The sequence below is a fragment of the Oryx dammah genome, unplaced genomic scaffold (assembly GCF_014754425.2).
Source record: "Oryx dammah isolate SB20612 unplaced genomic scaffold, SCBI_Odam_1.1 HiC_scaffold_1, whole genome shotgun sequence".
NCBI classification, from domain to species: Eukaryota; Metazoa; Chordata; class Mammalia; order Artiodactyla; family Bovidae; genus Oryx; species Oryx dammah.
The window spans coordinates 59072907-59087428 of NW_024070185.1; the positions used below are offsets into that span (position 1 = coordinate 59072907).

The 14522-nt window shown below is 48.5% G+C and overlaps 2 protein-coding genes across 2 annotated transcripts; both read right to left on the minus strand.

The window, feature by feature from the left end:
* Positions 1-5: 5 nt before the first annotated feature.
* Positions 6-899, minus strand: LOC120868745 (olfactory receptor 13C3-like; the record flags this gene model as incomplete). The annotated part of the gene is made up of 1 exon (XM_040247972.1): positions 6-899. A coding segment is annotated over exon 1 (894 nt), but the record flags the coding sequence as incomplete, so codon positions are not given.
* An 11570-nt stretch (positions 900-12469) lies between these two features.
* Positions 12470-13408, minus strand: LOC120881780 (olfactory receptor 13J1-like). The gene has a single exon (XM_040265464.1). The coding sequence runs from the start codon at positions 13406-13408 to the stop codon at positions 12470-12472; it is 939 nt and encodes a 312-aa protein (XP_040121398.1).
* Between the last annotated feature and the right edge of the window lie 1114 nt (positions 13409-14522).

The window sequence follows — 14522 nt, forward strand, 5'->3', positions numbered from 1 at the left end:
TTCCTCAGGCTGTAGATGATGGGGTTCAGCGAGGGGGTCACGACCCCGTAGAACAATGCAAGAAGCTTGTCCAAGTAGAGGTCCTCGGCCTTGGGCTTGAAGTACATGAAGGAGATAGTCCCATAGAAAATCACCACCACTGTGAGGTGGGCAGAGCAGGTAGAGAAGGCTTTGTGCCGGCCGGCAGCAGAGGGCACCCTCAGGATGGCGGTGAGGATGAACACATAGGACAGGAAGATGAGCAGCAGCGGGGCCAGCGTTAGGACAGCTGAAGCCACCATTATTAGCAGTGCATTGAGAGTGATGTCCCCACAGGCTAGTTTCAGCACCGCCAAGATCTCACAGAAGAAGTGGTTGATGATATTGTGGCCACAGAAGGGGAGGCTCCAGGTGAGAATGGATTGGAGAAGGGAGTTGGCAAAGGCTGCCCCCCAGCTCAGTGCCGCCATCCACACGCATGTCTGCCGGTTCATGAGCTCTGAGTAGCGAAGCGGCTGGCAGATGGCCACGTACCGGTCACACGCCATCATGGCCAAGAGCACGCACTCCGTGGAGCCCAGCGCCAGGGTCAGGTACATCTGCAGGGCACAGCCAGGGAAGGAGATGGTGCTTTGGGTTTCCAGGAAGTTGACCAGCATGAGAGGCACGAAGGAGGATGTGCCACAGATGTCCATGAGGGCGAGGTTGCTGAGGAAGAAGTACATGGGGGTGTGCAGGCGGGGGTCCAGCGTGTTCAGCCCGATGAGGAGGGCGTTCCCCAGCACGTTCATGGAGTAGATGCCCAGGCAGAGCACAAACAGGACCATCTCTAGGTTGTGGTGGTCGTGTAGCCCCAGCAGGACAAACTCTGTCACGACCGTCTGGTTTGCTCCATTCATCTCACTCTCCATCCATCTCATTCTCCCTCTTTTCCCATCTGTACTATGAAGGTGTTGTATTAAGCACCAGTGGACCTGGGAGCCAAGCAACGTGGATGTGTTACCTGGGGTGAGTCAGCCCGGCCTCTGGAACTCAGTTTCACCATCGGTACAATGAGAGAGTGGACTTCAGGTCTGCAAGCCAGCCCTCTCAGTTCTGTTGTTCTGGTGTAACTTTCATGAGATGGCGTCCATTCTAATCTGCTAGGCCCTTCTCTGTTCTCTCCCAGCTGGCCTAGGGGAGAGAAGAGAATAAATTCTTGTTTCTCGAGCTCCTTTTCAATCTGCAGTGTTCTTGGCTTTTAAGAGGAAGAACGTTTTCTAGGTTATGACTTCATGTGGCTCAATGATGCCCATAGGATTTCAGATTTATTCACTCACTGAGGATTTGTTGAGTGCCTACCCTGTGCAGGGTGTTTAGGTGCTGGGCTATAACAGTAAGAAAACTACATTGACAAAAAGATGCCACATTTGTAACAAGTGTTGCTCCTCTTTCTCAAATTAAGTGGGATGAGCTTGGGAAGGCAGGTGGGTGATGAGTGATAGTGATGGTCACCCCATTCCTTTGGGCATAAAGGTTGGACATTTCTATTGCACAGGATGTACAAGCCTTATTCAGGTGTCTCTCCATAAGATCAGAGACCATGCATTGATTTTTAAAAGAATAGACAAGAACATACTTATCCCAGTAGAGCCACTGGTCACAACATTTAACTCTGGTCATAAAAGCCAATTGAGTCTCCTCTTGGCCTCCATATAGCTTTTTAGAATAAATGATATTGACAATAATAGTACACAGGAGGAAAAGGCAGGTTCTAATCTGACAGAGGTGTCCTGGGTCACTGACTCGCTCTATAAAGAGAGCGTGGGAAGCGGCCACAGTCTTTGCCCAGGAGTCTCCATATCTCTTCTGAGCTGGTCTCAGCCCCTTGGGAAATGCCAGTGTCTGGAGGGAGCCAAGTGTCGTGTCAGATGGAAAGCTGTCTTGTGGCCCAGGTGACCCCCTGCTCTTAGGGATAAATAGGAGCTGATAGTGAACTTTAACTTGTCAGTAGATCAAATCACCCCTCCCTCCATCTCTTCACACCTAGATTGACGTGAAGCCAGTATCCTATGACAACGTTAGAGTCCTCTCTGTCCTTCAGCAATGGTTCCCTCCCTCTCTCTTCCTGTAGAATTGTATCTGTCGTTCATATCAGCCGGTGAGCTTTCTCTTCCTAAATAAACCGTGTCTTTCCCCAGAGCTGAAAGTTTGCCCAAGAAGTTCCCTTCTAAAGGCTTGTCCTCTCTCTTTTCCCCACTAGGGGGATGCTTCTCCTCTTCAGAGCCCAGCTCCTCTCTCCTCTCCCGCCTGCCCCCTGCACACACAGTTGCCTGCTCCCTTCTTCCTCCCACAGCCCTTGGCCATCCTTCCTGTTCTTGTGCTGCACACCCGTCTCCTCTGTCACACCTGAGAGCAGACTCTGTCTACTTCCTCCAGGTACCTCATACTGCAAATGCTTCCAAGGCCAGTCAGTCAACAGATAGTTCAAAAACCCAGCACTGCATAACAGCTCCATAACTAAGGATAGCTCTGCAATATTGACCAAGACACTTAGCCTGTGAGACTCAATTTCCTTTTGAAAAGTGGGGATTCTGTGTAGTCCAGATGAGACTCACATAAAAAAGTACCAGTAAATCGCCTAGCGGCAAGGCTTCAGGTCAGAGACTGAGCCTTCAACCACGGCACCTGCTGGGTCTGCACTCCTCTCCTCCCAGACAAGACCTCCAGCATCTGTCAGGACGCCCTCTCTCCCCAGAGCCTGCGCTGGTTTTCCCTCCTCCAGCCTAAATCAGGGTGATATTGTTAGGGAAGTTTCTGGATCATATGGGGTAGGTGATTAATCTGGGTCAGTCATTGACTGTAAATCTTACCCATGTAAACATTTGAAGGTAGGGATTCTTTTGCTGAAGTTTGGCAAAAAGGTGAATAACTGCCTGAGTGTGATGGCTTATTAATCCACACATCCAGGATATTATTATTGAGCACCTACTATGCACTGAGTGCTGGCGACACAGCAGAGGCTTATGTGCCTTCTTCCCTCGCAGTGTTTACAATCATCCCCTTGTCTCTTGGTGACCTTGATCCTATTCCCTCCTCTCACTTGGCTCTAGAAACATCTAGATCCTCTTTGAGTCTGGAATGTAAAGACAGAGTAAAACTTGAGGTATGGAAAGCAGAAGTTAGAAAAGGGCAGGTCTCTCCTAGGTTAGGACTTCATGTGGCTGGATTAAGTCCACAGCTTCATTTCAGATTCAAGTATAAGGCCTTTGTCTATGTCCAAGAGTCCTGAAAACCTCCAATTCTGACACTGGACACAGGAGTGGGGGTGTTTTCAGACAAGTAAAAGGTAGAAAACCACCTAACTCTGCATTTCTCTCCCCAAACTTGTCTCCATCAAAGAGACTAAGTGGGACTGGCATGTACATCAGAGGGCTTTGTCATCAGGCCCTGGCCTCCCCTCACCCCCGCCTCACCTCCTGCACCTTCGGCGTGCCTCCCCACCTCAGCAGACCACGCTCCCCATTGGCAGACAAACTCCACAGGCTCCTGTCCCCTCCCTCTTCTGCTTTCCTCAGGCCGGAGCACCTTTCTCCCTGTGCTCATCCTCCAAGGCTCAGCTCACGCCCACCTCCTCCCTGGGGCTCCTTCTCAGATGTCTCCACAGCGCTGACCATCCTGACGCCGTGACGCTCACACAGTCCTTAGCACGGTTTGTTGTGTGTGTCATTCTCTCTCACACAATAGACTGTGAGCCACGGAAATCAAAGGGCTGTGTCCAATTCACCCCCGACCTCTCCAGCGCCCCACACTGGAGCTGCCGTCCGAGATCCAGTGCTTTCCTCCTGCTAAAATCCTCATCCCGGATTTCCTGCCCTGAAATCACCCTCCTTCCCCTTCCCCCCATGTGCACACACAGGATGTGATCACAAGGATGAGCGCTTTGGGGGTGCCACCTCCTCCATGCAAGAACAATGGCTCTCTCTGAAGAGCTAAATGAAGAGACAGGTGGGTTTCCTTGCAATTTAAGCATCTGATCAGAACACATTCATGGAAATCAGGAATAGCCCATGAAGCTGTAGGCTTGTGACCCCAAAGAAATAAGACTCTGTCTAGAAAATACCATGCTGCCAGGTTACTGCCAGCTTGGACTGCAACATAGGCTCAGGCTGGCACCACAGACAGCAATTGTAGCTCTCTTGGTCCATCAAGATGGGCTGAATTTTGGCTATATTCAAAATGGATAACTAACAAGGACATATTGCACAACACATGAAACTCTACCCAATGTTATGTGCCAGTCTGGATGGTGGGGAGGGGGAGGGGGAGAATGGGTCCTTGTATCTGAATGACTGAGTCCCTTCCCTGTTCACCTGAAACTACCTCAATATTGTTCATCAGCTATACCCCAATACAAAATAAAAAACTTAAAGTTTAAAATAAAAAAGATCTTACAGCGGGAAAAAAAAAAAAAGATGAGCAGAGTCTTGCAGCAGTAACACACAGCCTCATGATTTTAGTGACTTACCAGGACAGAGGTTTAGTTCTCACCCTTCATATCCATTGCAGGTGTTCAGGGGGCTCTGTTCCAGGTTGTCATCCTCAGAGACCCTGGCTCTACCCTCTGGGATGTCACCAGTTCTTACAGCTGGGAAAGAACCCAGCAGAGCGTCTCACACTGACAGGTCATGCTCTGACCCAGAAGCGACATGTGTCCCATCTGTCCACAGCCTGCTGCCCTGTGTAATCCTACAAATGCCCAGAGGAGGAGGACCAGACATGCTGCAGAGCATTTTGGTGCAATGGTGTTTTGCAGTAGACTAGGAGTCGGACACGACTGAGAGACTTCCCTTTCACTTTTCACTCTCATGCATTGGAGAAGGAAATGGCAACCCACTCCAGTGTTCTTGCCTGGAGAATCCCAAGGACAGGGGAGCCTGGTGGGCTGCTGTCTCTGGGGTCGCACAGAGTCGGACACGACTGAAGCGACTTAGCAGCAGCAGCAGCAGCAGCAGGAAACCACTCTAACATCTGTCTGACAGGTCTCCCATTCCATCATGCCCTGGAAAGCTAGGTTTACAGAGAATCACTGTCTAATTCTTTCCCCACTTTTAGCCCTCCTGAGAAGCAAGATAATGCCCTGGAAGGAGCCCTAGACTGGGAGTGAGGTGTCCAGGTTTGATTCTTGCCCTTGTTCCCATTCTGCTCTATGACCATCGTTGAGTTTCTCCTTGTGTGAAATGGAATTATTCAATATGTGGTTTCTTACACTCTGTACCATCCCTGAAATATTCCCTCATCTTTCTAGCAACTTCCAACCCAGGTAAATATCATGTCAGTTTCAATGGCTAGTAAATCTAGTTTGAACCATTTCATTCTTATTTTAAGCTTCAGACATGATTTTAAAAGGAAGTTGAGGAGCACAAGAAGAAGCTTCTGTTAGAATGACCCAGAAGTTCCCTCATCTGGATACCTGCATCACTCCACACCGTGACGGCAGAGCCGGTGAGTGTGGGCTTTGGAGTCAGACCGCCAAGCCCAAGTCTGAGACCTGCCACTTGCTAATGGCTTTCTCAGTCTCAGCCTCCTTACCTGTAGGGATAAGAATAGTATTTCCTTGTGGGGGAATTTTGAGGATTCAGTGCAAGGTGTTAGCACAGATGTTTGCACAGGGTAAGTATTCAGCAAGAGGTAGTAGATATTGTAGTATCACTTTGTTCCCTTCTCCAAGCAGGTATTCTGGTTTCTGTATGATTAAAAAAGATTTCAGGAGAATAGTCAACATGCTAGATGGATTCTCCTTGCCTCCTACCTATTGTCCCGTGACATTAGTGCAGGCAGGTGGCTGAGCAGATGACAGGTGTGGTGACCCAAGGCTTGGGAGAGCAGAGTGAGGGAGTGCTGAGTTCATTACCAGCAGACACACTGTGCTGGGGTGGGCCAGGATAGAGGCCCCGAGCCCCCGAGGCCCAGCCTCCTGGTCCCCTGTTATGTAGACATCTCTCCTGCTCCCTGCCTTCTGGGACTCGTAGTCCCTGCCCAATTTAAAGTTCAGACTCTGCAATGACACAAGTTTGCAGACTTGGCACAATGTGGCTTCAGAGACTCCAGGTTCCCTGTGCTGCCCCAGGAGGGCCTGGTTGGGTGAGGTGGGTACAAGAGAGACACTGGACAGGAATCTGAAGACCAGGTCTCACTGCACCCCTGCCCCTTGGACCTGAATCTTGAGGGCTATGAAGTGGGGTGTCTCCTGGCAGGAGTGCTGTGAGAACCTGTGCTCATGAAAGGTTGTTGTTATAGTCTAGTCGCTAAGTTGGGTCTGTCTCTTTTTGTGAGTTTTGTGACCCTGTGGACTGTAGCCCACCAGGCTACTCTGTCCATGGGATTTCCTACACAGAAATACTAGAGTTGCCATTCCCTTCTCCAGGGGATCTTCCCAACCCAAGGATCGAAACTGTGTCTCCTGTGCTGGCAGGGGTTCTTCACCACTGAGCCAGCAGGGAAGGTTAAGGAAAGGGAATTGCTGTACGGGGTGAGGCCTGGGCCCCTGTGACGGACGTGAAGTCAGTGGTTGCTCTGGGCGTGTGAGTTTCTGCAGGCCCCCTTTCGTGTTTCCCTTCTCATGCCTTTCTCTTTCCTTCACAAGAAACGATGACAACTTGGCAGAGCTTAAGGACTAAAAACAGCCTTAAATAACGCAGCAGCAATTGCACATTTTCTGAATAAACTGTGATATGTCTCTGGGAATATCTTTCTGTCAAGAACACAGGTCGAAATAAAACATTGGAAGATTGTCTTTGCTCGTTTTCTAACTGCTGAGGAAAGGGACCATCTTGCCACTCTGTGGATACCCACAGACAAGCTCCCGCCAGCCCTCCCACCACCTCCAGCCTACTCTTTTCTTCCCCGTCTCTGAGGGCATCTCTCACGGTGGTGTGATATCTACCCAAAAAAAACAGAAGCTCAAGCACCAAACCACAGTCTCCTCCTTCCTCAGCCATCTCCGCCATCAGCCCAGTGTCCCCAGGACATCAGCTCCATGCTCTCTGCCTGACCGCCCACCTGGGTCAGGCCCCATCCGAGCTTCCTCACTTCCTGCCCTCGGGCATAGGCGCTTCTCCTCTGTGCTCTATCTGGAGCCATGTGATCATCCATTTCTCAAAAATAATACTATCCTATAAATTCTAAGTCATGTTCATTTTAGAAGTATTGAGCAAGGTTGGAAAGAATAATGAAGAAAGCAAATCAATCTGTAACTCCATCACATGTAGGAAACAATTGTTGGTTAATATTTTGTCATAATTACCCAGGAATTTCTATATACATCAGTTCAGTTCAGTTCAGTTGCTCAATCATGTCCGACTCTTTGTGACCCCATGAATCACAGCATGCCAGGCCTCCCTGTCCATCACCAACTCCCAGAGTTCACTCAGACTCATGTCCATCGAGTCCATGATGCCATCCAGCCATCTCATCCTCTGTCATCCCCTTCTCCTCCTGCCCACAATCCCTCCCAGCATCAGAGTCTTTTCCAATGAGTCAACTCTTCGCATGAGGTGGCCAAAGTACTGGAGTTTCAGCTTTAGCATCATTCCTTCCAAAGAAATCCCAGGGTTGATCTCCTTCAGAATGGACTAGTTGGATCTCCTTGCAGTCCAAGGGACTCTCAAGAGTCTTCTCCAACACCACAGTTCAAAAGCATCAATTCTTCGGTGCTCAGCTTTCTTCACAGTCCAACTCATATCCATACATGACCACAGGAAAAACCATAGCCTTGACTAGATGGACCTTAGTCTGCAAAGTAATGTCTCTGCTTTTGAATATACTATCTAGGTTGGTCATAACTTTTCTTCCAAGGAGTAAGCATCTTTTAATTTCATGACTGCAGTCACCATCTGCAGTGATTTTGGAGCCCCCCAAAATAAAGTCTGACACTTTCTACAGTTTCCCCATCTATTTCCCATGAAGTGATGGGACTGGATGCCATGATCTTCGTTTTCTGAATGTTGAGCTTTAGGCCAACTTTTTCACTCTCTACTTTCACTTTCATCAAGAGGCTTTTTAGTTCCTCTTCACTTTCTGTCATAAGGGTGGTGTCATCTGCATATCTGAGGTTATTGATATTTCTCCCGGCAATCTTGATTCCAGCTTGTGTTTCTTCCAGTCCAGCGTTTTTCATGATGTACTCTGCATAGAAGTTAAATAAGCAGGGTGACAATATACAGCCTTGACGTACTCCTTTTCCTATTTGGAACCAGTCTGTTGTTCCATGTCCAGTTCTAACTGCTGCTTCCTGACCTACATACAGATTTCTCAAGAGGCCTGGAATGTCAGGTCCATGAATTGAGGCAAATTGGAAGTGGTCAAACAAGAGATGGCAAGAGTGAACATTGACACTCTAGGAATCAGCAAACTAAAATGAATTGGAATAGGTGAATTTAACTCAGATGACCATTATATCTACTACTGCGGGCAGGAATCCCTCAGAAGAAATGGAGTAGCCATCATGGTCAACAAAAGAGTCCGAAATGCAGTACTTGGATGCAATCTCAAAAATGACAGAATGATCTCTGTTGGTCTCCAATGCAAACCATTCAATTTCACAGTTATTCAAGTCTATGCCCCAACCAGTAATGCTGAAGAAGCTGAAGCTGAATGGTTTTATGAAGACCTAAAAGACCTTTTAAAACTAACACCCAAAAAAGATGTCCTTTTCATTATAGGGGACTGGAATGCAAAAGTAGGAAGTCAAGAAACACCTGGAGTAACAGGCAAATTTGGCCTTGGAATGTGGAATGAAGCAGGGCAAAGACTAATAGAGTTTTGCCAAGAAAATGCACTGGTCATAGTAAACACCCTCTTCCAACAACACAAGAGAAGACTCTACACATGGACATCACCAGATGGTCAACACCGAAATCAGATTGATCATATTCTTTGCAGCCAAAGATGGACAAGCTCTATACAATCAACAAAAACAAGACCAGGAGCTGACTGTGGCTCAGATCATGAACTCCTTATTACCAAATTCAGGCTCAAATTGAAGGAAGTAGGGAAAACCACTAGACCATTCAGGTATGACCTCAATCAAATCCCTTATGATTATACACGGGAAGTGAGAAATAGATTCAAGGGCCTAAGTCTGATAGATAGAGTGCCTGATGAACTATGGAATGAGGTTCGTGACATTGTACAGGAGACAGGGATCAAGACCGTCCCCATGGAAAAGAAATGCAAAAAAGCAAAATGGCTGTCTGGGGAGGCCTTACAAATAGCTGTGAAAAGGAGAGAGGCAAAAAGCAAAGGAGAAAAGGAAAGATATAAGCATCTGAATGCAGAGTTCCAGAGAATAGCAAGAAGAGATAAGAAAGGCTTCTTCAGCAATCAATGCAAAGAAACAGAGGAAAAGAACAGAATGGGAAAGACTAGAGATCTCTTCAAGAAAATTAGAGATACCAAGGGAACATTTCATGCAAAGATGTGCTTGATAAAGGACAGAAATTGTCTGGACCTAACAGAAGCAGAAGATATTAAGAAGAGGTGGCAAGAATACACAGAAGAACTGTACAAAAAAGATCCTCATGACCAAGATAATCATGATGGTGTGATCACTAATCTAGAGCCAGACATCCTGGAATGTGAAGTCAAGTGGGCCTTGGAAAGCATCGCTATGAACAAAGCTCGTGGAAGTGATGGAATTCCAGTTGAGCTGTTTCAAATCCTGAAAGATGATGCTGTGAAAGTGCTGCACTCAATATGCCAGCAAATTTGGAAAACTCAGCAGTGGCCACAGGGCTGGAAAAGGTCAGTTTTCATTCCAATCCCAAAGAAAGGTAATGCCAAAGAATGCTCAAACTACCGCACAATTGCACTCATCTCACATGCTAGTAAAGTAATGCTGAAAATTCTCCAAGCCAGGCTTCAGCAATACGTGAACCGTGAACTTCCTGATGTTCAAGCTGGTTTTAGAAAAGGCAGAGGAACCAGAGATCAAATTGCCAACATCCGCTGGATCATGAAAAAAGAAGAGAGTTCCAGAAAAACATCTATTTCTGCTTTATTAACTATGCCAAAGCCTTCTATATACATACTTATTTATATATCCTTAAGAAAATTGAGATTTTATTGAGTACAAAGTTACTTGTTCTACCTTTTTTTATGTTAATTACAGTGTGAACATTTGCCATCATCAATTATTCTTCAAAAAATAAGATTTACAATGGCTGTGTCACAGTCCATCATTGGGCTCCACCAGAATTTATTTACACATTCTGCCTCAGTTGGACATTATGAGTCTTACAATTTTTTGTTACCCAGAATACCTCTGTGATTAATATCATATAGATAGATAAATAGATAAATCTTTGTACCTGTAATAATTTTCTCCGAGTAATTCCTAAAAGTAGAGGTGTTGGGTCAAAGGGTGTGAAGTTTTCAAGTCTCTTGATTCATACCCACAACTTACTTGGCAGGAAGTTCATATAAATATATTCCCACCCTCACCAGTTGTTATGACATTACCTGCTTTACTGCACTATAGTTAACAATATACGTTAGAAAAATTCTTTGTTAGTTTCATGGGTGAAGTATGGTGTCTAATCAGTGACCCTGCTAAAAGTAAGTGTGATTTTAAACTCCCAGTCCCCACAGCATGAAGTCCAAACTCCTGTCATGGCATCAGAGGCCTAGCAGAACATCTCTGCAGAAGCTTCGCCCTGGCTTGGTCAGCTGTGGGCTGTGGGCTGTGCTTCTCTCCTCTGTGCCTCTGCTCTGACCAACAGAGGAAGCAGGAAAAGGGACTGGAGGGTACCTGAGGGCTCAGACAAGGACTGTGCTTACCTACAGGGCGCAGGAGAGCTGGCCTGTTGCTCGGTGGCTGAGCTCTCCCATCAAACAAGATGGTACCACTGAGGCCAGAGAGGTCAGGGAATGGAGACGCTCTCAAGTCTGAGTCCGTTTCCTCTGTGTGTTCAAACCTGGGAAGAGGCTGAGCTCCAGGAAGAGGTGGAAATGGCAGGCTCTTAGTAGGTGGGTTGAAGACGGATGAAGCAGAGTCTTCCCAAGGCTACATGAAGCCTGGATGCTCGGCAGGAAGCAATGGAGCGACTGCTGCTAAAGCGATAGAGGAAGCCAGACCCTCAGCTGCTCCGGTGACCAACGTCCCAGGGCCTGGGCTGGGCTGGAAATCTTGGGGGCTGGGCCTCGTCACTGCCTCTGCCGTCACCTCCCCAGGCGCTAGACTGTGGCTGTCATCTGTGAACTTCATCTCAGCTCTGCTCAGATTTGGGGAGGACCCCAGGCTCTGCCCTACCTTGATGTGTTTTCTGTTTAGTTAAGAAACCAGTGTGGGCTTGGAGTTGGGCAGGGCCAGACCTTGGGACAGAGTAAAATCCGGTGTTACTGGCTCTTGCTGCTCAATCACTTCAGTCATGTCCGACTCTGTGCGACCCCATAGATGGCAGCCCACCAGGCTCCCCCATCCCTGGGATTCTCCAGGCAAGAACACTGGAGTGGGTTGCCATTTCCTTCTCTAATGCATGAAAGTGAAGTGAAAGTGAAGTCGCTCAGTCGTATCTGACTCTTAGCAACCCCATGGACTGCAGCCTATCAGGCTGCTCCATCCATGGGATTTTCCAGGCAAGAGTACTGGAGTGGGGTGCCAATGCCTTCTCTGTACTGGCTCCTAGAGCAACACTGAAATAAAGCAGGAGGAGCACAGTGAGAGGTAAAGAGTGGGGAGGCTTCCTGGAGGAGGTGTCGTTCAAGACGGGCATTGAGGTGGGGGGAAGGATAAATCAGGAGTTGGGGATTAACAGATTTACAGTACTCTATATAAAATAGGAAAACAACAAGGACCTCATGTGTAGCTTAGGGAATTACATTTTAAAAATAAAAAGACGGGCCTTGAGGATCAGGCAGTCCTTTTACACATGGAGCTGTGTGCTGGGTGGGGGCTGCCTTGTGGGAAGAACCAAGAAGGGCACAGAGCCGGGCATTGCTGGGCGCACGAGGCTCCTGCTGGGTTGGTGTGTGCGGCTGACAGGAGGGAGTCTGTGGGGCACAGGGTGGGGAAGGGGGTTGGTCCTGACCAGCAGGGACAGGCTGCAGGGGTCTGGAATGCACCTAGCGAAGCCCTTTCAATTCATCCTGAAAGCTCTGGGAGCCATTCAGGAGTTTCAGCCGAGAGAGACATGATCAAATAGACTTTTCCAAAATATCCCTCTGGATGACCCTTGGAGAATAGATTGGGAGGAACAAGACTGAAGAAATCTTGAGGCCAGCTGGGAGGCTGGTGTGAAGATGCGGGGAGTGATGCTGAGAGCTGGCCCAAGGCTCTGCCTGGGGAAGGAACAAAGGTGGAACTGTGAGCTCAGATCTGTGGCAGGATCAGTGGGAGGTGGTGCTGCCTTTCTGGGTTGAAGATTCCAGACCCCCAACCCTGAGCCCTACCCATCCTCTCTGTAGGCAAAGGCAGACCTGAGCTGCTAACCTGCAGGAGCCCTGGCCTCCCTCACCTGGAGGGCTGTATCCTGCCCCACACCTTCCTGGCGGCCTCCTTCACCTCCTTGTTCCTCAGGCTGTAGATGACGGGGTTTAGCATGGGTGTGACCACAGCGTAGAAGACCGTGAAGACCTCGTCAGAGATACGGGCCTCCTTGCTCTTGGGTTTCATGTACATGAAGATGACGGTGCCGTAGAAAAGCATCACCACGGCCAGGTGTGCTGAGCAAGTAGAGAAGGCTTTGTGGCGCCCGGCGGCTGAGGGTACCCTCAGGGTGGTGGCCAGGATAAGCGTGTAGGACAGGCAGATGAAGGCCAGGGGCACGGGCAGCAGCAAGATGGCACCCACCAGCAGGAAGACCTCACTGATGGACGTGTCACCACAGGCCAGCTTCAGGACTGCCAGGATCTCACAGGTGAAGTGACTGACCACACGGTGACCACAGAAGGGCAGCCTCATGGCAATGACTGTCTCAGTCACTGACTTGCAGAGACAGAGGACCCAGGCAGCTCCCGCCAGCAACCAGCAGAGCCGGTGGCTCATCAGCACGGGGTACCTAAGGGGCCGGCAGATGGCCAGGTAGCGATCATAGGCCATGATGGCAAGCAGCAGACACTCTGTGGAGCCTGTAGACAGACTCAGACACATCTGGAGTGCACAGCCAAGAAAGGAGATGGTCTTCTGCGCTGACAGGAGGTGGACAAGCATCAGGGGCACAAAAGTGGATGTGTAGCAGATGTCCAGGATGGAGAGGTTGCCCAGGAAGAAGTACATGGGTGTGTGCAGGCGGGCATCCAGCATGCTGACCGCCACGATGCCTGTGTTCCCCAGCAGGGTCACCAGGTACATGGCTGAGCACAGAGGAAAGAGCAGGTGCTCCAGGGCAGGGTAACCTGAAAATCCTTTCAGGAAGAACTCAGACACCTCTGTGCTGTTGACTGGCTCCATATCACAGACCTCTGGAGGGACGCATGGCTGGGAGGCAGGGAAAGAGGGTTCAGGGTTTAGGGGTGAAGCGTATTACTAGGGCCTTTTTGAGCCCTGATACACTTTCTCTCTGAGACTTTGGGCAGTCCCCATACTTCTTCCAGTTTTCAATAGATCCACGTGAAAAAGGATTGATGTGGGTCAGAATTTCTCTGAGAGAGTGTTAATGGAAATGTGGGCAATCTGAAAAAGCAATTTGAAACAACGTTGGATTAATCAAAAGTAAATAATTTACTGCAGAGCTTCTCAGAGTTAACACACCACTGTGATTTGTGACTTTCTGAAAGTGATGGAGAGAATAGGTAGTTCCCAAACTTATTTGACCATAGATCCTCCTTTTACAGGGCACCCATTAACCTTCTGCAAATAAGTATTCTAGCAGCATAGTTTCGGGAACAATGGGCTGGATGAAAGGACCTCAAATCTTAGAATCACCTGTAAAGATTTCATGAGAATCACCTGGAAAGTCTGTGAAAACACAGAGTTTCTATCTTATTAAGTCTGAGTGATGCTGTTCTGTTGGTCAGGGGACCACACTTTGAGACTCACTGGGCTAGATGGTCTCTGAGGGTCCTCCTGGCTTTCAGGAAGCCTTGAGTTGTATCACACTGTTCCCACTCATGGAGAGGCCTGTCTCATTTATCCCCCAGTCTGCAAAACTCTGACTTGCCTCTGCAGTCAGCTCTGGTCTCCATGCATGAAGCACACATTGTGCTTGATTGGAGGGGCTCCTGGCCTCTGAACCTATTAGGGGCTTGTCCACCTGTGAGCCCATAGGTCCTGCTTCATCAGCTACTGCGGAGTGACCTTCAGAACTGATCTTCACCATATTCATTGGAAGGACTGATGCTGAAACTGAAGTTCCAATACTTTGACCACCTGATGCAAAGAGCTGACTCATTAGAAAAGACCCTGATTCTGGGAAAGATTGAAGGCGAAAAGAAAACGGGAAGACAGAGGATGAGATGGTTGGATGGCACCACTGACTCAAGAGACACGAGTTTGATTAAGCTCTGGGAATTGATGATGGACAGGGAAGCCTGGCATGCTGCAGTTCATGGGGTCGCAAAGAGTT